General features: G+C 42.0%; 1 protein-coding gene across 4 annotated transcripts; it reads right to left on the bottom strand.

Moving 5' to 3' along the window:
- Window positions 1-833: 833 nt before the first annotated feature.
- Window positions 834-24,590, bottom strand: mss51 (MSS51 mitochondrial translational activator). Of its 4 annotated transcripts, none has more exons than XM_083903956.1 (7): window positions 24,436-24,590; window positions 17,859-18,036; window positions 17,584-17,733; window positions 13,938-14,062; window positions 11,281-11,844; window positions 3,633-3,726; window positions 834-3,437 (listed from the first exon to the last, which is right to left on the bottom strand). In XM_083903956.1, exons 2-7 carry the CDS (start codon window positions 18,014-18,016, stop codon window positions 3,230-3,232), a joined length of 1,299 nt encoding a protein of 432 aa, XP_083760082.1. In that variant the 5' UTR covers window positions 18,017-18,036; window positions 24,436-24,590; the 3' UTR covers window positions 834-3,229. The 4 variants fall into 4 exon arrangements, 3 of the variants coding, with proteins under 3 accessions (XP_083760082.1, XP_083760084.1, XP_083760083.1); XM_083903958.1 differs by having other exon boundaries at window positions 17,859-17,997; XM_083903957.1 differs by having other exon boundaries at window positions 24,447-24,581.
- Between the last annotated feature and the right edge of the window lie 1,743 nt (window positions 24,591-26,333).

The following is a 26,333-nucleotide window of genomic DNA, read 5'->3' as shown; positions in this document are numbered from 1 at the left end:
CTGCTTCGTCTGCTACGGCCGCGGTAGCTCGCCCTCTCCCTCGCCTCACGAACCTCATCTGCTGACACAGAGAAAGACAAGGTGGACGACATTTGACCAGCTGCGGATACCGTAGCGCTCAGGGAAGGGAGGGGGTGAGCAGAGGAGCAGTTCTTTGTTGTAAATTTCAGCCTCTCCTCTAGATGGCACTATAAACTACTTACTTCACCTTTAAGGACTTGAATTCACCTGCCCATTGTTGCACAGTTGATAAAACTGGAGCATCATCCCTTAATGTAGCAATCATGTCAGAATGCCTTTGGGGGCTAACCCCTCTTTCTGCAGCTGTTTGGTAACAGTGATGCCAAATTGTGTCCATGTTCACAAAAGTCTCTTGCACTAATTTTCAAAGTCTTTAATTACTAATGTGGGTTTATCTGGAAGTAATGCAATTAGTATCACAGAAGGTTGTAATGCATTCCAATTTTCATTGCTCTTCTCGTACTTGTGGCCGTGTGTGTGTACTATTGAGTGTTTGTGGGTGATTGAGTTTATGTCTGTGGTTTGTCGACATTCCAGTCAACACAAGGCTTATTCTACTCTCTTCTATTCTCGGTCCAGTTTTGCAGTTAACTTGTAGCATTCCAGTATCATAAACAGAAATCGTCTCATGTGTAACAATATTGGTTTGTTAGACATTAGTTCCAGGCCATCCACAAGAGGTCAGTGTCACATTAGAAAGGCTGTTTCACAAAAGCTCTCAAACACACACATCAGACAGAGAGCAGTGGTTGTCTTAAACCCAGTGGTGTCAGTGTCACGTTTCAGTATCATGATCCGTTTTCAAACATGAACCCAGAGAAAAAGAGCATTTTATTTCCATGGTGACAGAAGCAGAATTAGAACTATCAGTGTAATAATAGTAAAATAGTAACAATAATGATAATAAGCCACTTTTTAACCAGAATCAAAAACTGTATCAACACAGAAAGAGGGGGGAATAAAGCCTGGAAGTTTTGTGCTCTAGAAGTGACATTTTGTTTTATAGCAGCTACAGTACTGTCCACACATTAAAAGTATAATGCCATTTCACATAGTTGGCTCAAAACGACTCATTCTAATGTACTACAACATTTAGCATTGTTTTCAAGTGCTGAATATGTCACTTCCGGGTTGAGAGATTTGAGTCTCAAATCTCGCGGCTGGGAAACACCGTCAATAAAGAGGATTTATATTGGCTCGTTTACAGCAACTAGGAGGTTTTTGACCATAAAAACAACTTAATGTATGTAAGTAGACCTCCATAACTAACATATACAGTTAGGTCCATAAATATTTGGACATCGACACAGTTCTCTTTATTTTGGCTCTATACACCACTACAATGGATTTGAAATGAAACGAAGAAGATGTGCTTTAACTGCACACTTTCAGCTTTAATTTGAGGGCATTTACATCCAAATCAAGTGAACGGTGTAGGAATTAAGATAAGATTTAAGATTAAGATTAGTCCCTTATTAGTCCCGCAGTTGGGGAAATTCCAATTACTGCAACCGTGAATTAGTGAACACACACAGCACACAGTGAGGTGAAGTACACGCTAACCCATATTCAGGTCAGGTGATTGACTGATAACATTCCATATTTGCCATATCTGCACTGTGAAGCTCCGTCCAATGAGTTCTGAAGCATTTGGCTGAATATGAGCAGATAATATTGTTGGAAACACTTCAGAATTCATCCTGCTGCTTTTGTCAGCAGTTACATCATCAATAAATACAAGGGAACCAGTTCCATTGGCAGCCATACATGTCCACACCATGACACTACCACCACCATGCTTCACTGATGAGGTGGTATGTTGTGGATCATGAGCAGTTCCTTTCCTTCTCCACACTTTTCTCTTCCCATCACAAGTTGATCTTGGTCTCATCTGTCCAGAGGATGTTCTTCTAGAATTATAACGGCTTTTTTAGGTGTTGTTTGGCAAATTCTAATCTCGTCTTCCTGTTTTTGAGGCTCACCAATGGTTTCCATCTTGTGGTGAACCCTCTGTATTCACTCTGGTGAAGCCTTCTTTTGATTGTCGACTTTGAAACACATACACCTTCCTCCTGGAGAGTGTTTTTGATCTGGCCAACTGTTGTGAAGGGCTTTTTCTTCACCAGGGAAATAATTCTTCTGTCGTCCACCACAGTGGTTTTCTGTGGTCTTTCAGGTCCTTTGGTGTTGCTGAGCTCACTGGTGCGTTCTTTCTTTTTAAGAATTTTCCAAACAGTTGATTTGGCCACACCTAATGTTTTGCTATTTCTCTGATGGGTTTGTTTTGATTTGTCAGCCTAATGATGGCTTGCTTCACTGACAGTGACAGCTCCTTGGATCTCATATAGAAAGTTAACAGCAACAGATTCAAAATGCAAATGTCACTAATCAACTCCAGAACTGCTCCAGGAAGCTTTACCTGCTTCATTGAAGATGAAATAATGAGGGAATAGCCCACACCTGTCCATGAAATAGCTTTTCAGTCGATTGTCCCATTACTTTTGGTCCCCTAAAAAGTGGGAGGCACATATTATAGAAAGTGTTCTAATTCCTACACCGTTGACTTGATTTGGATGTAAATACCCTCAAATTAAAGCTGAAAGTGTACCATTAGAGCACATCTTGTTTGTTTCATTTCAAATCCATTGTAGTGATGTATAGAGCCAAAAAAAGAGAACTGTGTCGATGTCCAAATATTTATGGACCTAACTGTATGTGCAACAGGACCACTCTATGTGAGCTTTAATATATTCATTGTTTCCCAAACACTGCCTGCTATTTATGTACATGTATATGCATAAGATGAAATTTTAATCAATTAATTTACCAAACATTTCTTGGAATTTATTTGTTTGCCAATTCAAAATCATATTAGGTGTGACAGATAAATACGTCACTACATTATGCACAAATTTACTCTTGTAAGAACTTTGTTTTGGGTCACAATAGTTTGCCATCTTTAAAAAGTGGGTCAATCAGAAAGTTTAGGAAATACTGGTGTTGCACTCTTGAGTGATATTGTTCTTCATACTGAGCTTTGAGTGATTTCTGTAATCAATCATTTTAGAAATCTAAGGGTTGTATGACATTGTGTAGCTGTTGCAGAAGGCTTGTTTTTTTCCACATGAATTGTAAAGCTTCATCATCCATGTCCATGCCTTAAAGGCTGCGTGAAGCCATGTTTCTCTACTGACAAACCCAAGATCAGTCAATTGTCTGTGAGTGGTTCCTCCATGACTTCTTGTGGCAGCAGTCCCTGGAAACTGATGAAGTGAGAGTTGCAGTAGACCGGGGTTTTGTTGGGGCAAGCCTGGACTTGCTCTGGTTTCTGGGATGTGAATGGATTTGACCCACTGTCCCTGATGTGCATCTCCAGCTCTAGAAAAATCTGCAGTGATGACTTGAGTTCCATCTCACTGTGGGAACAAGAGAGATCAAAGGATTTTCAGTCTGCGGTTCTCATGAGAGATGAAATACAAACTTATAGCATTCACCGAAGAAGAACAATTAAAAAGAGAGCAATAGCATTTCACATATCTTCCAGTATTAAAAGCTTTATTATCTCTGTTTACCATATTAAACAGGTGTTTTGTTTACAGTAGTGTACTGACCTGTACATGGTAAAGAAGGAAGGGATGTTATAATCTCTGAGCAACAGAAGGGTGGGCAGCCAACCTTCTACCAGGCCCTGGTGAGCATGGAACCCTGCGGAAATATTCATACTCATCACTGTGATCAGCTGCTGATGTACAGTTTGTTAAATCCAGATTGGTGCATGGGTTAAATCAGGATTTGGTATGTGAGAGGTTGTGGTTTCAGCAGGTGTATGACAGTGTATTCAGGCCACTGGACTTACTTTACATTACACAAGGAAAGGCACCAAAGACTGTTCCTTAACAACAATTAAAGACAAAGCTATCTGCTGTGTATAGGCTTGATATAACATAAACAAAAAACAAAAGACAGGCCAATCCATTTCTGTTGCAGGAAACACTTGTTAAAAGATGGTTTGGTTTATTCAACAGACACAGCAACCAACAAAGGTTAGCTAGATGACATCACTGACAACTGTGGCTCACTACCCCATGGAAAACCTTGCATAGAGGGGGTTGAATCCCAGCTGTGGGCTTGCAGAAGGGGAGCTGCTAAACTAGCTGTATAGTCTCAGACACGCTGTTTTAACTCCCCACGACATAACTCTCTTCTCTCCCTTTGAGCAGTTAACTAAAGAAATCAGCTCATCTGATGCATCTGTTATTCCCTTAAATGTGCATTATGTAATAAATTAAGAGCAACTGGCCATAAAATCCTCCTAATATGTCACAGAGGACCAGGAATAATGTTCATATAACATACTGAACTCACCAACAAAACTAGTAAAAAGTACAGTTTTTCTCCATTGGTTTGGCTCATTTCTTGAAACAGAAATTACATTCTCAGAACAACATGGACAAATCTCCAAACCACTTCGCAGTTGTCCACAACAGAATTGCATTTCTTATTCATTTATCAGATTGCAATTGTCTTAGACATCCTTGCAAATGATTAAGTACAGGTAGCACACAGTTAGCACAGTTAGCCTTCAAAAAAACTGTAAAAAAAATATTTTCCGCACCGCAGTTTGTTTATGTTTTGAAATTATGTTTTGGTATGACGCGCCATCTACCGCCGTCTACCAATCATAGCAGTCAGCAGAGTCTCAGCGGTTGAGCAGCCACAGGTTGCCAGTAGCTACAATTGAAATGAAATGAAAGGAAACCTAAAAGACCTCGGTATGAATGTTAAAAACGCCAAGATAAAGTTTGCGGCAAAGCGAGGGTCTATATAGGACATGCTTTTGAACGGTGGAGAGAGTTTAAAGCTGAGAGGAATTTCAAAACAGATGCAGAATGGGCTCTTCTCCTAGACAGGTAAGTTCAGCTTGGCTAACTAAGTTAGCATCATAGCTCGACTGTCGAGTTCTGTGTTTTGAACTGTTTGCTCGGTTTTGCGGCTGCCGTACTGACGCACCGAAGGGTACGGCAGCCACCCGGCGGTGGCCGCGGGCGGATTCCACCCTGAGACACAACCCCACCGCACCGATCACCGGCAGTTCTGTTCTGTCAACGGCTGGTTCTGCTCGGCGTGGGCTGCAGCGGCAGTTCAGATGACACAGAGATGTGTCTTTTAGTCTCTTTCTAATCTTACCTAATAGTCTTCTTCTGACATGTAAAGAGAGAATAATAGCAGTAGCCGGGTGGTTAAATAGGTGGACTTGTGTAAGGAAGGTTGTAGGATTGATTCCAGACAGTGTCAATATTATTTACCTTATTATTGTATAAAGCATTAATAAGCTTGTGATGCATAAAATATTACCATAAATATATTGGGTGTGTGGTGGTAATTTGCCCCGCATGCCACGATGTCTCACTCTAAGGTTTTGTCAGAAGTTGGCAACCCTGCTATATAACATTGTAAAAGGGGAGGCAAAAATGAAGAACAGTTCTGTCAAATATCATGCATAAAGTTATTCCATCTGATATATCCATCCCTAGTCAACAGCTAATGTTACCATAAATTATTATACATCTTGATCTTTACTGAGAGAACAAAATTGTGTGTCTTAGAGCCACTCATTTATGATAAAACGCTCGCTCCTCGCTCGTTGCTGACGGAGTTACATGTCAACCGCTCTGGCAACCTCGACTCTGGAAGGGAGGGGTGGAGTGGGAGGCGGATACGACTTGCCACAGTGTTTTGATTTTGAGTGTAGTAACCGTTTTTGGCCACATTGTTACATAATGGACCTTTAATTACAGCGCTAAAGCATCTTCTACACAAATAAATTGAGATTGACCCCTGTATGAAAGGTACTTCAAAAGAGGATTATTGATTCATTGATTATGTGAAGATTTCTGGGGGCCAATGTTCCCTCCAGACTTTTTGGCATAGTGGTTAGGACTCTTGCCTTTGCAGCAAGAAGTCCCGGGTTCGAGCCCCTGTTGGAACAAGGGCCTTTCTGTGTGTGTGCGTGGGTTTTCTTTGGGTTCTCCATCTTCCTCCCACAGTCCAAAAACATGCAATATGGGGATTAGGTGAATTGGACACTCTAAATTGACTGTAGGTGTGAGTGAATGGTTGTTTGTTTCTATATGTGGCCCTGCGATGACCTGGCAAACTGTCCAGGGTGTACCCTCTCTATCACCCTATGTCAGCTGAGATAGGCACAGCACCCCCCGTGACCCTCCTGTGGAGCATAAAGCGGTAGATGATAGATGGATGGATGGATGGACAATTAACATTTATGGCAATTAAAAAGCAATGTAACCAAATTTAAGCTATGCAAAAGTGAAAATATTTAGGAATCATCTAAAATAATTTTGTTAAACATGGAAAATGTAAAAAAATACGCTTCACTTTGTCGAGTCCGTGACTATAACTCGCTTACAGCGAGTGGCGGTCAAGTGACATATTTCCGGTTTTAGGGCACACTCGTCTCTTAAACTTTTGCTCATAGTGAGAAACAAACACAGACAGGCCCTTGTAGTCCAAAAGATAAGAAAACTCTGGGATGCAGAATCTTACACCCAAAGACATCCCACGGCTGAGCAGACATGTCTCCGCTCGCTTCTATGTAAGTTGTGCTAACTTTACCAGCGCTTAATTGTCTGTTTCATCATGGAAAAATATTTTAAAATAATGGTATCAGGCATGAGAATGGTGCTTTGGCGTGTCCTAGTGGTGATATGTGGTAACTGCATATCACCACTGGACTACATAACCACATAACCCATGTGAAATACTGACTTGACGATTCACAACTCTTTACCAGCAGAGCCAATGAAGGTGACATGTGAGGCTGATTTTCTGTCCAAGTCCAAGTCCTAGGCCATAAATAATACATTATAAAACCAAAGCTGTGGGCCAGACGAAATCTGGTCGAGCGGTGTGATTGGCCCGCGGGCCGGACTTTGGACATGTCTGGTCTATGGTAATTCTAAGTGTTACAAACAGACCTATGGAAACACCTGGGCACAATTTAAAGAAAAGAGACTCCCTCCTCCCAACTCAACAGAAGCCACCTGCATTCCATATTTATTATTTTTCATGTTTTTGTTTTATATAGCAACCATTATTATTACAATTTATTATATCGCTATTGGTTCCCTCACCCACCTTGTGGTACAGAACCAGCAAAAAGTAGAGGAAGAACCCTGTCATCTCCAATATGAAGGATGACTCACTATAGTACAAGGGAAAGGCCATGACACAGGGGCAGCAGGGGGTGTTGGACAACATGGGAGGGGGTACTGAGCTGGGCAGACATATAGAAGTTGCCACAAGCCCTACTCAGTTTCTTCATTATGGCAAACTATGACACCCTACCCTCACATAATCTGTAGGACAGCACTCACACAGGGATGGGTTTAGGTAGAAGCATGACCAGGTGCTCAAGAAGCTGGTGGAGTGGCAAAGGCAAGATGTGAGCAAGGAGTAAGCCAAGATCCTAAGAGTGGATCAATTTTCAATCCAAGAGGGAGGTTGGAAAGCACTAACACGCCACTGTTCTAAGAGGAAATGGAAGTTGGAGTTCAACCTTGGCAGGAAGCTTAATTTCCTGCAAGAGATCTGCAGCACCCTGCTTTGATAAGACATGGCACACTGGTCAGCAAAGACAAAATCGGTGCTACTGTTGGAGTTGACATGGGAGGAAGGGTTGGTTGGAAGCAGTCCACGAAATGAATGTCAAAAATACCCAGTGGAGATCGGAACCTGAAGTTTTGTCGGAAGCTCAACAATCCATCTACTCCAAGATCTAGAACTATGGGCTAAGGAGCTACACAAAGCTATGAGAGAGCTCTGTGAAGAGAAACGCAGGCTAGCTTGTGGCTATGGCCACCACCAGGAGATGTTCCGAGATAAGGAGCGAAATAATGAATGAATCAATGAATAGTGGGCCCTGGCTGATAAGCCCACAGCTATCCATATGTGCACCTTTGGAAGTGCAGCAGGCTAAAGCCCAATTTATACTCCTGCGTAAAGTGCTCTGCGTAGGCTACACAGAGTCCTCTGCGTCGAGGCAGAACCTGTCGAAGAGCCTCTGCGTCGTCTCCGGGTGCACAGAATATTTTTTAAGTGTCCGTCACTCCGTCAAGGGACAACGGAGACGGCAAGAGCTGCGATTGGTCCTCAGGACAGGCCGAGCGAAGCTGCTCTGTGCCGGCTCACAGTGAGCACCCAGCGTCCACAGAAGGCGGAGCTAAACACCGCCGACTTCGTCGCTGCCGAACTATAAATACGTCATATCTTAACACACACAGCACATGTTTAGACTCTAAATTGCCAATTTCTCGCCTCAAACTATCTTAAAACTGCGTTCCGGGACACAGAAAAGTGAGAAACGGCCGCTGTTTCAACAACAACGGTCTTTCTCCCTCGGACGCCATTGCTCACTGTAGCCAAAAGCACAACAACCTTGCGCAGCGACCCCTACTGATCGGGCGGGAAACTGCAGCGCATATCCGTCACCACGACGCAGAAGTATAAAGGCTCGAGTGGTCTACGTGGTGACGCAGACGGATAACGCATTACGCAGTCGGAGAAGTATAATGTGGCCTTAAGAGGCGTAGCAGCTTTAACACTTACCTGTGAATCGCCTTCTTTCAATGGAAGTCAGAGACATGACACAACATTGACAAAACACTCAGGGAGCTCTTTGCCTGTCACTGTACCTGCCTCATACAGACTGAAACAGTGAGATCAAGATCAAACAGATTATAGAGTTGTTCATAATCTTGCACAATTGCCCGATGTCACTTACCCAAATCAGTAGTATTGAACTGCTCGTTCACACATCTCCATCTACATAAGCACTGTGATAAGCCAAACAGCAACACACAAGATATCCTGGTCATTCCTTCTCCGTTCTTCTGGAAGGATGTCTTTGTAAACAAAATTAGTTCATTCTTGCGGTATAAACATGCGTCACACACATGACATGAAACAGCCTTTGCGATCAGTTCGTAGTATGTCACAAGGCAAAAGTGCACACCCACACAAAAACGGTGAACCCAGGGTTTTTAAAAAGTGACATAAGACTCTGTTTACATGTGAACAGTAGGCCGTATAAAGTGTAAATAAAAGCAAAGTTTTAAATGATACCTGACTATGTGAACAAGGCATCTGACTGATGGCTGCGGTTCAGGCTGATGCTATAAATATATCTTTGAGTGAGACTAAACCGAGAGCTCAAAATGAACTTTCCCATCCCGCGCGGATGCAGGTTACGTGTTTGTTGAGGGGTTCTCACCGTGAGCTCATGGATGCACAGATGGTGTCATGTTATACATGACGTACCTGATCTTTCCAGGGAAGTTGAACTCTGGACATAGAGGATATAGACAACTATTATGTGGTTATAAGTGTCACCATGGTAAAACATGAGGCGATATGGTCAGGGATAACCGACCATCTATATCTAATTAGCTGTTGTGTTTTTGAGCTGCCCGTTGGCTGTGAATGTCATCCATCCATCTTGCAAAGCAGCAGGAGCTGACAGCTGACATCATCTTCGCTTTCTTAAGGTCAAGACTTCATGTTTCATCAGCTTCACACGCAGACACACACACACACACACATTTCCATGACTTTAGAGGACATTACATTGACTTACCTTAATTTCCCCGAGACTTACTCTAACCTTTACCACAGCTACTACTGGCTTAACCATAACTATAAACCCGAACCTCATCCTTACCATACAGCATATGTTCACCTTATTAGGTTAATAACTTACATTATTGCATTACTTGATTTTGCCCCCATTAGGGGGACATAATATGACTGACACACACAGGTTTGCACGGTTAATTTTTCTTAAGATACTGCATTGAGTTCCATTTATTTGGACAGACTAACCTAACCACAATCCAAAATTTCAAAAACAAGAAATTCGGTTCTGCCTCCTGACGAGGTCAGTATTTATGCCAAATCTTTCTTTTATATTCCTATGGTCACGCTGCCTGCTGCTCTATCACTTGAACAGTGCTATAATGCAGCACTCTGCCAGCTTTGGCAGGGCACTTAAGCAGTTTACCCACAGGATGACTGATTCATTTATATTTAGCCTTGGTGGAGCCTTCAGTGATAGCACTAATAACTGACCAGGAGTTATGGTCGCGGCTGTGTCGAAGCTTTACTGGTGCTTTACAGATTTAAGGGTCAGAGAAACAATTCTGTACACAAGCTTATGGTGGTGTAGGGTTGCAGCACCATTTTAATGAGGGGGGGGGGGGTCAATTGGATTGATGTGTGTTTAAATGATGAGTGTCTTCCTCTGCTTTTTCCTCAGTTACCTTAGGTGCTGTATTTTATTTCAAAAAAAGGTAATATAGGTTCATATTGATTGACCCCACAAGGAGAAGAGGGGTTGTTTTTAATCAGTGTGTTTGACCATGGCATGCAGTGTATGCCTGAGTGAATGTGAGAGGGTGGACTGAGACTCTCCTTACAAAAGAGAAGCTTACAAGTTTCCAGTGTGCAGCAATCTGAGGCCAAACTCTTTCCCAGCTGCATACCACATCCCCAATAAAAACTCTGGCAGTAATGACTATATCAGATTCAATGACTGTTTACTGAAATAGCTTATTGTTATGTGACTGACAGACCGCTCACCTTTTATGGTTATTCCAGTTTTTAAGTGTGGTGCTGACTCATAGTCAGCATTGACAGTACCACATATACTCCCTGTGCTGAAGATGTGAAGCCTCACTCTCAGTTAAAACATTGCTGATTTGAGCCATTTAGAAAAAGTTCACCTGCCAAAAAATGTATATCAGTTACACACATTTTGTACTAGCCTCTGTGCCTTCGCTAAATGAAATCATTGATTTTCTCTAAGGAATCTGGTGCAAATTGTAGTTTCCAGTCAGAAAAGGCTGTCTAATAGTGACAAAAACATTCTTAAGATGTCACAGATTTAAGACCATTGTGTGTAACTTTGAAATGTAACTGTTACATTCCAACCATTGTGAAATGTGTTCACACAATGCTGACAGTCCCACACAACTCTGTGTTTCTCTGTGACTCTCCCTTTGTTTAGTGGCTTAAGTTTTTCCTCATGTCCCTGTTACAGGGAAAACATTTTTTATGACAGGAGCCTTCATCTCTTAGGTTAACTCTGACAAGACCTCAACATTCTGTGAACCACACTTGACATCTCGACATTTTATAGTTAATACAATTCCATTTCTACAATGGCATATCATTTTGTTTCCTTACCAGGATGAAATCCAACCACCAGGTCTGGCTTAGCTGCTTCCTCTTTCTCCACCAGCTCCTCCCAGAATTGATGATAGAGACCCTTGTTGGCACTAATGTAGACCCTCTTCCTGGGACCAAATGCTCTGAGCGGAGGCCTCATGATGGGACCATTCACCACCTCTGGCCCTACCATAACTATCTCAATGCCCTCATGTCCCGGGAACATGTGGTTCAACTCGTCATAGTCGGTCAGCCTGGCTCCCATAGTCTCATTATGGGATACCCCTGCTATATGAACAGTGAGGGGTTTGCTGCATGGATCCAGGCCAAAGTGTTGAATGGCCATCCCAACAGTGAGAACACGAGAGAGGAACACACTCTGAAGTCGCCATAACGACTGTTGCAGATCAGCATCATCTGGGCGTGGCCTGCTCACATTTTTCCACAGGGATTCCATCTTGGTTCCAGACAAAATGGCATCCAGACATGGCATGAGGTCTTCCCTCATGAGGAGCCAGTCGTCCCAGTTCTTCACTTCAGTGGCTGACTTTGACCACGGCTGCGCTGGCAAAGGAAGGTCACCTGTTCTTGGAGCAGAACATGAATGAGGACATGTATGCATTCCAACTTTGCATGGTGTTGGAAAATTATCAAAAGCCCCATTTCCACAAAGCGGTACAGTTCATTTTGGTTTGGTTTGTAACAGATTTATTTGCAGTGTCAATGTGTGCCATACCAGTTTTTGGCACCCTTCTGCTGTAGAATCATCATTTTTGTGTGACAGAAGGGACAGACACAAATGCACCACAGCCTTGTCTCACACAGCACTTGTCTGCTTGTGATGCTGTCCTATGCAGAGAAGAAAAACACTACATTCTGAATGTCCTCCATGATTACTCTGCGTTTACTGTGCTATATTCTTCTTATGCATGTCATTTTTTTGGTGGGGTGCACTTTGTCTTGTTGATATGACATCATGCTACTGTATGTACATATTTACAGGTACAGGTATTAGCATATCTGGCCCAGATACCCCACAGTGGCCTGATCTGTCCGCCAGATCTTGTACCATTCCAAACCTCACCATAACAAGATGAACAGCACTGTACTGCTAAATGGAACAGAGGCTGATGAAGTGTGAGGAATTCTGAAAACTTATATTTTCAGAATTAAACTGTTATTGGGCGAGTGTGCGAGTGAATTGTTGTTTGTCTCTATATGTGTCCCTTTGATCAACTGGCGAACTATCCAGGGTGTACCTTTTGCCCTATATCAGCTGAGATTGGCACCAGCAACCCTCATGTGGAGGATAAAGCAGTAGAAGATGGATGGAAACTGCCTAGCTAACGCCAGACTGCATTTCAACTTCATTTTAGACTATGTGTCTGGAAAGGGTGTCGTCACTTCCCACTTTCCAGAGGCATCACTAATGGACATAGATCCAAAATGTCTCTGTACTCAATTGGACCTACAACCAATCAAACCAATGATCTGGATGATGTATGCACAGCGGCAAAAAAAAAATATTCTCGAAGCAATGGCTATCTATTAATGGAGTTTAACAACTTTTGCCCGGGGAACTCCATGGAGCAAGTTACAGAAAATGGAAGCAACAGCCGAATCGGTAAAAAGACAGCTGCACTTCAGGGCAGATATGTTAGACCTTTACAACAGCTTCTCTGTCATCATTGTGTTAACCTCGCCTCTATCGCATCACAGGTTTGTGATTGGTTCCCTTTTTTTTAGGAGATTTCTGAAGATGGTCAAAATGATGTCCAAGTCTGCAGAGCGAAATCAAATCACTGGCAGACTCGACTGAGTTCACTCGGGCTGGTTATTATTACGGTGGCCGACAGGGGCAAACGCACTGCAAACCCCAAAACACCAGCAAGTAACAAAACACCAGCAAATAACAAAACACAAGCAAGTAACAAAACACCAGCAAATAACAAAACACCAGCAAGTAACAAAACACCAGCAAATAACAAAACGCCAGCAAGTAACAAAACACCAGCAAATAACAAAACGCCAGCAAATAACAAAATGGAAGTGCTCCGGGTCTGTGGGGGCGATGTTGTGCAGGTCTTCGACCAACCCGTTGACTCGCAGTGTTGGGCCAAAACTTTTTTTTTATAAACTTTATTTAAACTTTTCCAGTACACATATACACATATACAAAATACCTTAAAGGGAATATAAAATTGCATCTCGTCGATCTATTTATCAAAACTAAAATAAAATAAATAAAATCTACAAGGCTTTGTTGAGAATAAATACAACAGTGAAAACAAATCAATCACAACAAGGCAATAAAGGCAAGGTTACAATCGAGGAAATCCTTTCTAAATGACGAGATGCAATTTTATATTCAGTTTTGTTATTTGCTGGTGTTTTGTTATTTGCTGGTGTTTTGTTATTTGCTGGTGTTTTCTTATTTGCTGTTGTTTTGTTACTTGCTGTTGTTTTGTTACTTGCTGGTGTTTTGGAGTTTGCAGTGCGTTTTCCCCTGTCGGCCACCGTAGGGTATTGGCACAGAGACGTTTCACTATGAGATATATTCTCATAGATCAGCTTCAAAATACAGCTAACTAATACATTTCTGGGAAAATGATTCGTCAAGTTTTGCTCAATCAAACACATTTCAATTCAAATGGCACAACCTTGTCATTTCTCACCTGTGAACATCAGCCACTCCACTAGTCTGTCAATGGCCACCAGACGCAAGGTCTTGCAGACCTTTTTATGCTTAGGCCAGTCTTTTTTCTGACAGTCCTTGGTGCAGTAGTACACGTTCAAGCACCTGAAAGACAACGATGGAGGGGAAGGGACATAGGAAATCAAAGAAATTATTATCATCAGTCTCCGCTTGCTATCCCCAAACATCAAGTGACAAACTGAACATTAAACCAGTGTATTTGCAGTCACAAATACACTCGTTTTGTTTGTCTCTTTGATTTCCACTTGATGGCACTGTGTACTTTGTTCTCAAAGCACTTCAAGAAACCTTTGTTCAATTGAGTTATGAATTCATTTGAGGGTTGCAGGGTCACCGGAGCCAATCCCAGCTGACACAGGAATAAACTGATACATTTGCTTTAGTATTTATATTTTTTTATTTGATGATGCGTTAGCATAAGAGGGTTTTTTTTGTCGCCTGTTTTTTCAGTTGATATTTCTGTAAATAAATGAAATGTTACAATTCTGTGTGAACACTTGATTGTTAATTCCTTATTTATCCTTAATTTTTGGATGATGTTTGGAGTTGGAGACAAAATCTATAGCAAAGAACAAAAAACATAACTGAAAAAGGACCTTATGCCTCCATGACTAAAGATGGAACAACCATCATTGGGTTACAATTTCAGTTTATAATTTAAGTGTTCATTTACTCCTCCTTGAACTGCCACCTTATCATGGTGGAGGGGTTTGAGTATTATTATTATTATTATTTTTCTAGAGCGCTTTTCTAGATACTCAAAGCGCTTTACAAATTGGCCATTATTAATTAACACATTCTCACTGGTGGTGGTAAGCTACGTGTAGCCACAGCTGCTCTGGAGCAGACTGACGGAAGCGTGGCTGCCAATGTGCACCAAACGGCCACTCCGACCACCACTATCATTCATACATACATTCATTGCATGTTTTTTCGAACTGTAGGAGAAAACCCACGCACACACGGGAGAACATGCAAACTTGCAGAAAAGGCCCTTGTTCCAACTGGGGCTCGAAGTTGTTCCAACCGGGGTTTGAACCCAGGAACTCGGGTGTTCTTGCTGCAAAGGCAAGAGTGCTAACCACTACACCAACCGTATGATCCTAAGAGCTATGTTGTCTGAGGCTTAATGCCCCTGGTAGGGTCTCCCATGGAAAACAGGTCCTAGGTGACGGATCAGACTAAGAGCAGTTCACAAACCCTTATGAAGAAAAACAAAAAGAAGACGTGTACGTCGCCCGGATTGACGTCGCCGGGGTCCCACCCTGGAGCCAGGCCCGGGAGTAGGGCTCGCAGGCGAGCGCCTGTTGGCCAGGTCTTTGCCCAAACTAGCAACATGGGCGCCTCTCAAAGTGGGCTCACCACCTGCATGGAGGGCCACAAGGGGTCGGTGCAGTGTGATTTGGGTGGCAGTCGTGGGCGGGGGCCCCGGCGGCCCAATCGCGGGACAACAACTCTAGCTATAGGGACATGGAATGTCACCTCGCTGGGGGGGAAAGAGCCTGAGCTTGTGCGAGAGGTGGAGCGGTATCGACTAGAAATAGTCTCACCTTCACACACAGTCTGGGCTCTGGAACCCAACTCCTTGAGAGAGGCTGGACTCTCTATTACTCTGGAGTTGCACACACAGAGGCGGCGAGCAGGTGTGGGCTTGCTTATAGCCCCCCAGCTCAGCCGCCATGTGTTGGAGTTCTCCCCGCAGAACGAAAGGGTCGCGTCCCTCCGCCTTCAGGTGGGGGGTAGGTATCTCACTGTTGTTTAGGCTTAAGGGCCAAATGGCAGTGCAGAGTACCCGGACTTCTTGGAGTCTCTGGAAGGAGTACTGGAAAGTGCTCCAACCGGGGACTCCATAGTTCTGTTGGGAGACTTCAACGCCCACGTGGGCAATGACAGTGTAACCTGGAGAGGCGTGATTGGGAGGAATGGCCTCCCCGATCTGAACCCGAGTGGTGTTTTGTTACTGGACTTCTGTGCTAGTCACAGTTTGTCCATAACAAACACCATGTTCAGGCATAAGGGTGTCCATCAGTGCACGTGGCACCAGGACACCCTAGGCCGGAGGTCAATGATCGACTTTGTGGTCGTGTCATCTGGCCTCCAACCGTATGTCTTGGACACTCGGGTGAAGAGAGGGGCTGAGCTGTCGGGTGCCCCCTGTACGCCTCCCTCGAGAGGGGTTCCGGGCATGTCCCACCAGGAGGAGACCCAGAGGAAGGTCACGCTGGAGATAGTCACTGCAGCGTGTCCTGGGAACGCCTTGGGGTCCCCCCCGGAAGAGCTGGAGGAAGTGTCCTGCGAGAGGGTGGTCTGGGCATCCCTTCTCAGACTGCTGCCCCCGCGACCCGGCCCCGGATAAGCGGAAGAAGATGGATGGATGGATGGATGGATGGTGTTCATTTAGGTGTGTAACCCTAACCCCAGCGGCATCCTCACCAGATGCCTGAAACACTTCAACTGGCTTCTTTCCACAGAAAGGAGCAGTGACTCCTACTCCGGCCACTTGTACACAAGTTTTACAATAGTATTGTACAGAATGTATTTAAAGTTTAAAGACTTAAAACTTTCCTTTTTGATAAAGCTTATAGTTAGAGCTGGTCAGGGAAACCTGGACCATCTCTTAGTTATGCTGCTATAGACCTAGACTGCTGGGCTAATTCCTGTGGTGCACTCACACTCACTCTCACAGAGTATGAATGTGACTCTGTTAAATGTCATTAACCTTGTTCTTTCTCTCCCTAGTTTGTGTCTTTCCTTCATTTCTTCTCTCTCTCTGTTTCTGTCTGTCTCTCTCCCCATCTTGCAGGTTGCAGGATCCAGATCTAGTTTCAAGGCTATTATTTTTATTATTATATTATGCTATAATCAGGATATATGTTTTAACCTGCTGATTGTGTAAACAACTGTAGTTGTATAAACAAGTCATCACTGACTGTAACTGTCCTGTATACACTTATAACTTGATACAGTTCCTGGTCTTTCTTCTGTCTCTATCTCACCTCCCTCTTGTCCCTTGGATAGATAGATAGATAGATAGATAGATAGATAGATAGATAGATAGATAGATAGATAGATAGATAGATAGATAGATAGATAGATAGATAGATAGATAGATAGATAGATAGATAGATAGATAGATAGATATCTCAGTTCAGCTCTCAAAATACACTCTGCAGAGTTTTGACATGATAATCTCCATTAAGATCCTAATAAAGTGCAGAGCTGCATAGAAATTAATCCCGGTGATAGAATTTGGTGGTCAGTCATTCTTCCACTTGACACCACAAGTGACCCATGGCAGCTATTTAGCAACAGTGTCCTGAGTGGATGATGATGGAGCTGAACAGCAACCAGTTGGTTTCACTCATATGAATAATTGTTCATGCTTGAATATTGGAAATAGCACAACAATGACCAGGGCTCTGAGAAGGAATTCGATCACAAGAATATTTCAGCTTAATATTATACTAATTGTGATTTATGATATGATATTATAGCACAATGAAATCATTATGAGTGTTTTCTTTAATTATAATGTGTGCATATATTGTGAATTTTCACATCTGTACCTGTGCGGTAACACCCTATAATTGTGCCACTGCACTCACTTCAGGCAGCGTTTCAGAGACTGTCCCTCGGTGAGGTGGTCTGGCAGTTTGTTGCAGCCTGCGCAGAATTTAAACGTCTCCTCCATCTTCTGGAACATCTCCTTGTGGTTGCGAAACAACGTTCCTTTCGATTTTCCCTCCAAGGCAGCCCTTGATCCAAAATGTGGGGTAAATTAAGCAATGAAGAAAGTTGATAAAGTCATTACGTCTTGGTGTTAAGGAACTCAAACTAGTTTAAAACATGGTTATTAACTATTGTTTTTATTTTTTTTTACCTGTACTCTCCATAGTCTTTCATGTTGAGCTTGTCAAGAATGGTCTTGGAAAGACCCGGCACGTTGGAGTCCAGAGAGTAAAAGCCAGACTGGTCAGAAAACACAGTGCCAGTCGCAGGGCTGATCGACTGAGGGAGTGCTGGGATTTGAGAAGCCATTTTATGACCTTCACTTTCCACTTGAAAAGAACAAAAAAAGATAAACACATACACACATGCACACACACGCACGCACACACACACGCAGACACAGGTTTGTGTTGTGTGTGTTCTTCATAGGACATGCAACAGAATGTGTCAGCTCACATGCGCTCAAATACCTTTTTTCATGCATCGTCAACGGGAACTGAAAACATCATTTTGTGAGGCCACTCTTGAAGAGGGAGGTGTGGAATACCTCCCTCTTCAAATAAAGATATACACCTTTATTGTTCCCCTATAGCAGACATTCATTAATGAATTCATTCATTCATAATCTACCACTTTATCCTCCACAGGAGTGGGTCACTGGAGCCAAAGGTGGGATCACACATAGGACATGTCAAACACACAGAGACATTCTCACATTCACACCTACGGTCAAGTTAGTGTGTCCAAATAATGTCTGCAACCAGAGAACCCAGAGAAAAGCACGCACACAAAGACCCTCAGTTCGCTAACCTTAGTCTTTTTGCTGCCATGCAACAGTGCTTCCCACCATGCCGTCGTGTGGCCCCAGAGAACAAGTTCTCACAGTGAATTGGTGAGTGAGATTTTGATTAATCAATTCTGATATGAGTGTTCTTACTCATGTCTCGTGGCCACATATCCAAACACATTTGATTGTTAAAGAATTATTGCAAATAATTATTTAATCAGTAAACAAAGAAGCAGCGTAGTGGCCAGCACTGTTGCATTGCAGCTAAAAGTCCTGGGTCCGTGACGCGGTCCAGACAAGGGTATTTGCATGTGTGTGTGGGTTTTTCGCTGGGTTTCCCCGGTTTCCTCTCACAGTCCAAACATATGCAGAGGTTAATTGGACATGAAATTGCCCATAGGTGCATCTCTGTGTTTTTGCCCTGTGTGTGTCAGCTGGGCTTGAACCTGTGACCCTCTTGTGGGGGATAAAGCAGTAGACTGAATGACAGAATGACTGAATGAATGAATGAATGAATGAATGAATGAAAGAGAACATTAATGATCAATTAACTAGCCAATTTGAGGGAACCACCCTGGAATCATGGAAAAATAATCACATTGTCCTAAAATAGTCTCAAATACCTGGAGTATTCACACCTGATCAGAGCACTGACCTGCTCTTTGTCACCGTGTGCAGACACAGACAACACCACGCAGACACATTCTCTTTCACAATGAATGACAAGATTTATTAACTCAAGTATCACAACCAAAGGAGCACATCATTAGCAAGCTATCGTTCCATCTACTTGCTAGATACTAGAAGACAGAAAGCAATAAAACAATGGACTCATGTAGGTGTGTGTGTGTGTGTGTGTGTGGGGGGGGGGGGATAGGAGAGTAGGTGGAGCAAGGGGAGGAGTGTAGCTCATGAGCAGCATAAGAGAAACCTTCGTTCCGTGACCACACGTCATCTCAAGCTGGCACGGTTACAATGCCTCAGGATGACCAAGTCTCCCGATAGCCATTCATCAAATGGTGAGTAGGGGAAATATAAAAGTGAAGAGTGTGTGAGTGGAGCGAAAGAGATGGGGTGAGAGCAAGGAAAAGAGTGAAAGTGTGTGAGTGTCTGTGGTTTCAGCAAGCAAAAACTCAAGGATAAAGTAAAAACACAAGGCACAGAGCACGAACGAAGCAGCAAAACAGTAGAGCATATTTGCAGTCGTCAACAAAGGAAAAGAATACAAGCTATTTTATTTCTGCCCAGACACTGTATGCCTCTTACTTGGGTCGCTTCAGGGAACAAAATGGATGTGTTCAGCCCATAATTGGACTGTGCAAGCTTGGGTGTTGAAGGGTTGTTATGCAAAACATTGTGGCAGGGGTTTGTTCTTCTCTTCTGCAGGATAACATGATGGTAGCACTGCACTGGTTCTCGGGTGTGGATCCAAAATCACAGGAATCGAGGGTGACGCCGTTCAACGCTGTTCAATGGCCTCAGTCTGGTGAGCTGATCTCTGTCAGGTTTCACGCCTATGTGTGAAAACTGCAAGGCTTGCTAGGAGCTGGAGTCAGGAAACCAATCCCTTTGTTTAAATTGCCGACCCTTTCCTCTGTGGTCATGCTTGAAATGCAACGAGCCACAAACAGACCAGACAAATAACCAGACGACCAGGCCCCGACAATATGTGATCTGCAACCATATACTGAAGTATTTATCTTTATTTATATTTATCTTTTTAGTTTGTTTCATGTTTTGATTACACTGTGAGTGCTCTATGTAAATTTGTTTTTTATTCTTATTATTTGTGCATTTTTGGTGCAAGAGCGGTTCATTAGTTTGTTTGAAATAAAACATTTATTAGTCTTGTCAAGGACTACAATCTAATGGTATTTTTAGGTATGCTGTTTATATGTAGTCTGTGCTGTTTTGTGCATGTTTATGCATGATTATTATTTTGTTTTCTGTCTTTTCTTATTCTTTAAATATGTTTCTAATAATGTTCCTGAAAATTGAAATTAAAAATGTAATTATACTCGACAAAAATATGAACGACATCTGCTCGGATTCTTGATGCATTAGTTCATGGAATTATTTATGGAATATTTCAACTCACCATGAGTCATGGAGCATGGCAGAGTGGTGGTCAATATGTGTGACCAGTACACAGACACTCCTTATGGTCTGGTCAATCAAAGGGCACACCAAAATGTGGACTTTTGTCACTGGTCAATATGCCACAGATGTCACAAATCATGAGGGAGCGTGCCATTGGCTCATGCTGAGTGCTGGGTTGAGCGTTACAGCTGTGGCAACACAACTGAATGTGCATCAGTCCACTGTCAGCCGCCTGTGGACTCGTTTCAGAGAGACTGGAACGACAGCGAACCGGGTTCCAGTTCCAGTTCCCCAGAAAGGCCGTCAACGTCAAGTGGCTCTGCAGGAGGAATGTGACAACATCCCCCAGGCCACGATCGACAACCTGGTGATGTCCATGCGTCACACGTTGGATGTGAACTTGGATCATCGATCCCCATTGTGTTCTTCCCGCCATTATTCCAGGACTTTTGTTTTGAAATGTATCCTACTTTATTGATAAAGTTGTACTGGTTTTGGATAGTTACTTTATGTTTTGTCACATAACAATAACTACAAGTTTTTCTTTGTGCATCAGTCCACAGGAGAGAAAATCAGAACTAAAATAACACACTTGAATGTAGTGATGGAGACAGCAGAGAAGATTCAGTGGCGGATGTTTTTTCTTTTGAGAGAGAGAGTTTTACAGTTTCAAAGTGCTTGTTTTGATTTGAAACAGCATATACTTTCACAATAAAAGCATATTCATGACGCAAAATAAACATATTGACATCAAAAATGGACTCTAAAATTAGGTAAATAATTAAAACACTCGCTTGCAATAAAAAAATGTATGTAAATTTTACCAACACTCAATTTTACCAACATAAAAAAATATTACTGCCAAATATATTCAGTATTATATTCTATTATATTCTATTCCATCACCAGCCTCAGCCACGTGTTTAAAGGCCATATTTTCATAAGAGCAGATTTACACGCCGCCAGATTGACACTTAAATCATGACAAGATACTACAATCTAGGATGCATTGCACAGACTTTGTAGCACAGAGTTATGTAATGCAAAGTTTTGATGAGCTGTCACTCAAACTGGGCCTGGTACCAAAACACAACCACCAACATTCCAAAATACCTCATCCTTTTGTTTTCAAGTCATATCAGTTATGGAGTTCTAGCAAACTGTTAGTAATGAAATGCAAACACGACAGCACATATTTGACCATTTACTTTATGATAGTTTCGAAAAAGCAGAGCTTATGAAATGCAAGTTTCCTCCTATCGCCCTCTGAGCCTATTAAACAGCGATCAGAAGATAATTGTTAAAGTTCTTACCAACAGGTTATCGAAACACATTTTTAATTTAATACACCCTGACCAAACGGGATTCATCCCTGAACGATACTCAGTCTAATACTAGACGCCTATTAAATATTATGTATTCGACCAAAGTCCAGCAGTCCGCGGTAATATCTTTAGATGCACAACAGGCCTTCGATCAAACTGAGTGGAAATTTATGTTTGGAGCTCTCAAAAAATTTGGATTTGGTGAAAAATTAATTGCAATACTAAAATTACTTTATGCACAGCCCAAATCTTCCATTTTAACAAACAACGATAGGTTAACTCCTTTCAAGGCTGTTGCCTCTCTCCTATGTTGTTTGCCTTGGCGTTAGAACCCCTGGCAATAGCTATTAGATCGAGTCCCCAAATAAGTGGAATAGAATGTGGAAATATAATTTCAAAGATAGGCCTTTATGCAGATTACGTAGTTTTGACTCTATCAAACACTGTGACCTCGCTGACACCCCTTCTGGGTCTCATTGAACGGTTTGGCTTTTTGAAAAACCTGCCTTTTAAAATATCTACTGACTATTTCACTTATCTTGGTATTAATGTGACTAGGGAGTCTAAGTTTTTGTTTAAACATAATTATTTAAACCTGGTTGACAAATTGAAAAGCAACATAAACAAATGGAAGCTTTTACCATTTTCGCTGATTGGACGGATTAATACTATCAAAATGACTATACTTCCTAAATTCAGCTATCTCTTCCAAAACGTGCCTATATTTCTTACATCTGCATTTTTTAAAACTGTTGATTCAATAATTTTACCGTTTATCTGGGCTTACAAGCCCCCACGCATAAACAAGTCACACCTACGAAAACCCAAGGATTAGATTTTTTGGAATCAGACCTTGTCTCATGGCAAACAAAACAACACACCTGCCCCCTCATGGCCATTAATTGAATTGAACAAAACTCTAGCTCTTCTCGGTGCCTCCCCTCTGACTATTTTGTTTTCCAAGACCACACCACAACTAAAGGATTTGAAAGATGACTTCATAATGAGAAACACTTTTAAAATATTGAAACAAATTAAGAATGTGCTCAATATCTCAGAATATTCTTTTCACACCAACTATATGCCATAATCCAGCTTTTCAACCAGGACAAATGGACCCTGTAATTCGGGAGTGGGCTCGGATAGGTCTATGTACCATTAAATATTTGTACTTGAACGGGAGGTTTGCATCGTTTGCCCAGTTGCAGGCTGAGTTCAAATGACATAATTCCCATCTGTTTAGATATCTCCAAATCAGGAACTTTGTCAGGCAGTCGTTTCCACATTTCGAGCTTCTCCCAAAACAACATAGCTTCTATCGAATTATGAACATGTCTCCCATCTCAGAAAACTTAATTTCATTGCTTGTTGACTTATTTTATGTGGCAACCCCATCTTTACATCTTAAAGAAATGTGGGAAACCGACCTCGGTGAGAAAGTTCCTGATGACTTATGGGCAAAGGCGCTGTCTAGGATCAAACTCTGCTCTATAAACGCCAGACTACAGCTTATTCAATTTAAAGTGACTCACAGGTTGCACTGCTCTAAAACTAGACTCAATAAAATCGCTCCTTCCGTTTCCTCCTTATGTGACAGATGTTCAAACAGCGACGGAACTTTGGGTCATTTATTCTGGTCTTGCTCCAAACATAATACATTTTGGCGTGAGGTCTTTACTTTTTTTTACAGGATCATACCAAATAGATCTTATTCCAAGTGGCACCTTGGTGGTATTGGGCTGCTCTGAATCCTCCTTAAAACTGTCACATTCTCGTCAACAGGCTCTTGCTTTTTGTTTGGTTGTAGCTAAGAGAGTCATCTTGGGTGAATGAAAGTCTCCCTCTCCACCCTGTTTTAAGAAATGGCTAAACGATATCGTTTCCCTTTTATATCTTGAAGAAATTAGATACACTCTTTGCAATTTCAAGACAAATTTTTTAAGATCTGGGGACCGTTTCTGGATGCTATTAAAAAGGACACTGTTTGACTGTTGGACCCAATAGAACCTATCTCCAAGAGGATTGATGTGAACTCACTGGCCTTTCTCGCACTCTCGAGTTACTGAACTGTAATCTGTGACCTGACATGTATACAGTTTTGTTTTTTTTCCTTGTATGCTGGCATTATAATTTAATTTTACTTTTATTTTTACTTGTATATATATATATATATATATATATATATATATATATCAGTTGAAACCCTGATGACCAAAGCACTGGCAGACACCCACTCCACCGCCACCACTTGCACGTCACATGATTTATTTGCTCGTCCTAATGCGAGTGAAAATAAGACAGGAGAGAAATGTGATCATCATGTGGTGATGACCTTTCGTCTGACTGGAAAATAACATCCACATTCAAAATCAAAATTCTATTTGGTTTGGATCAACTCTATAATATTTATTTTCCACAGTGTATGTACTATTTTTTAAATAGTAGAGCCAATCACACATGAGCTCAGTTTTCAGCTAGTTTGTCACCACAGATATAGACATATTTAGCAGGCGTACCTGTTAAATACCTGTGAATCCAGACAAGCAGAGGAGCGTCACAAAATATTCTGAGTTGTTGCTTCTCAGTGCAGAACAGAAGACAGAAGGTGACCGGCAGCTCTTCTGGGTGTCTTCACGGCCTCTGCTGGACTCTTGAAAACCTTCCCCCCACAGAGCCAAAGCAGGAGAGCGGACTGATGACTCAGGAGCGCTCCGGTCATCTGCTGGTGGTGGGGAGGTGCTTTAGGAGGACCAATAAAGAGAGGAGTGGAAGGCAACACAGATGGAAATGAAAAAATAAAAAAAGGATGGCTGGGTGGAGTGAAAAGGAAAGGTGGGGAGGAGAAGAACATACCCACAGAAACACAAGGACACAAGAGAGAGTGAAATCTTTCACAGTAAAAACACAGAAAATGAAGAACTCAGAGTTTTTACATGGTTACAGTGTGAGTGAAGTGGAAAAACATTTGCTTCACAGGTACTTAAAGAATATATTAATGTGTCTCCCACACCTGCATCCTGAGTTAGTGATTTTACATCACAGCACATAGGACTTTCACTGCTGCCTCCATCACTGGGTTCAAATGTCTTATTTTCAGTCAGATTTAACTCACTTAAACAAACTTAGGAATACACCAACAGCGTCTGTGTCTGAGAGAAAATATGCCCCAAGTCTTCTTAGCACAGTCAGTGTTATGTTATCAAATGCCTGAACTATTCCTTTAACTATCTACAGCTTATGCTTTGACGTCCTCTTGCAAATGTCACAAACTCAGTTTAAAAATATAGACGCATGTTTCAAAGTGAAGAATGTTCTTTTTGTAATAAAGACAAACATTAAACCTTTCAATTTAAAAAAATGTATTTGGTCCATTTGAACCTGAGATTGAAAATTAAACATACATTAGTTTGTACACATATATTCATATCCCTCCCACAAAAAAGATCAATAAAATATATCTCACATTAATCATGTTTTTCAGCATTTGTTTTCATTTTCTGTTTGTTTCTACTTTGACGCCATCATAAGTTTTTTTTTTTTTACAAGTTTAAAAGGGTCAGTCCATTTTATTTTTTAATCATTTTGTGGCTTATATTTGCAGTCTGTACAAGTTACAAGGAGGAAATCCAACACAAGGTGTCGCCTGCTGCGTGAGCCAGCTTTTCCCTGGCAGCAGGGGGCGCCCCTGAGCGACAGGAAAGTCCACATCACTGTGTAAAACAGAGAGGATTTTGCTCATTGGACACAAGCAAGAGCCAACATGACTATTATGACAAGAACAAATAAAAAAAAACAAAAAAAACAAACAATGTCTTTGCAGGTGTTTCAGTGCACATTCAGTTCTTCTCAAACTAATCCCTAAAACTCAAGCCTTAAATGATGACAATCCTTTCTTATTTGTCATTCATCAATGCAGTGATCAACAGTTTTCATTACCTGGGCCTGTAAATCATGTATACAAATAAATTAGGCTATATTCACAGCTACATAGCCGTGACAGTGCACGCACGCACACACGCACGCGCGCGCGCACACACACACACACGTCTGACAGTGGTCATTGCACTTCCTGTTTCTTTGGGAGCCTTTTTTTTTTTTTTACTCTTACTCCAGGTTTGTTTACACACTGTCCTTACGCTGCTGTGAAAAAGTACAAACATACCAGAGAGGACGGTGCTCATGACACGAGACATTTTATTTAGCTCAACATCACTGAGGTCAAGTCCTGATCTGAATAATCTTATGCAAGAGCTCCAAAACTCACACTCACACAGGTTTAAAGGGGTAGTTTCAGGTTGTTGTTTTTTGTTTTAGAGGTTCTGGTGCCCCCTATGCCTAAAAAACATGGCTGCTAACAGGGGCAGCTCCTCGAAATAAAATCTTTGCCTGCTTAAGTTACACATATCTTAAGAAT

Source organism: Microchirus variegatus (genome assembly GCF_963457635.1).
Source record: "Microchirus variegatus genome assembly, chromosome: 17".
NCBI classification, from domain to species: Eukaryota; Metazoa; Chordata; class Actinopteri; order Pleuronectiformes; family Soleidae; genus Microchirus; species Microchirus variegatus.
The sequence above is the reverse complement of the archived record's forward strand: the minus strand, read 5'-3'. Positions and strand labels throughout refer to the sequence as shown.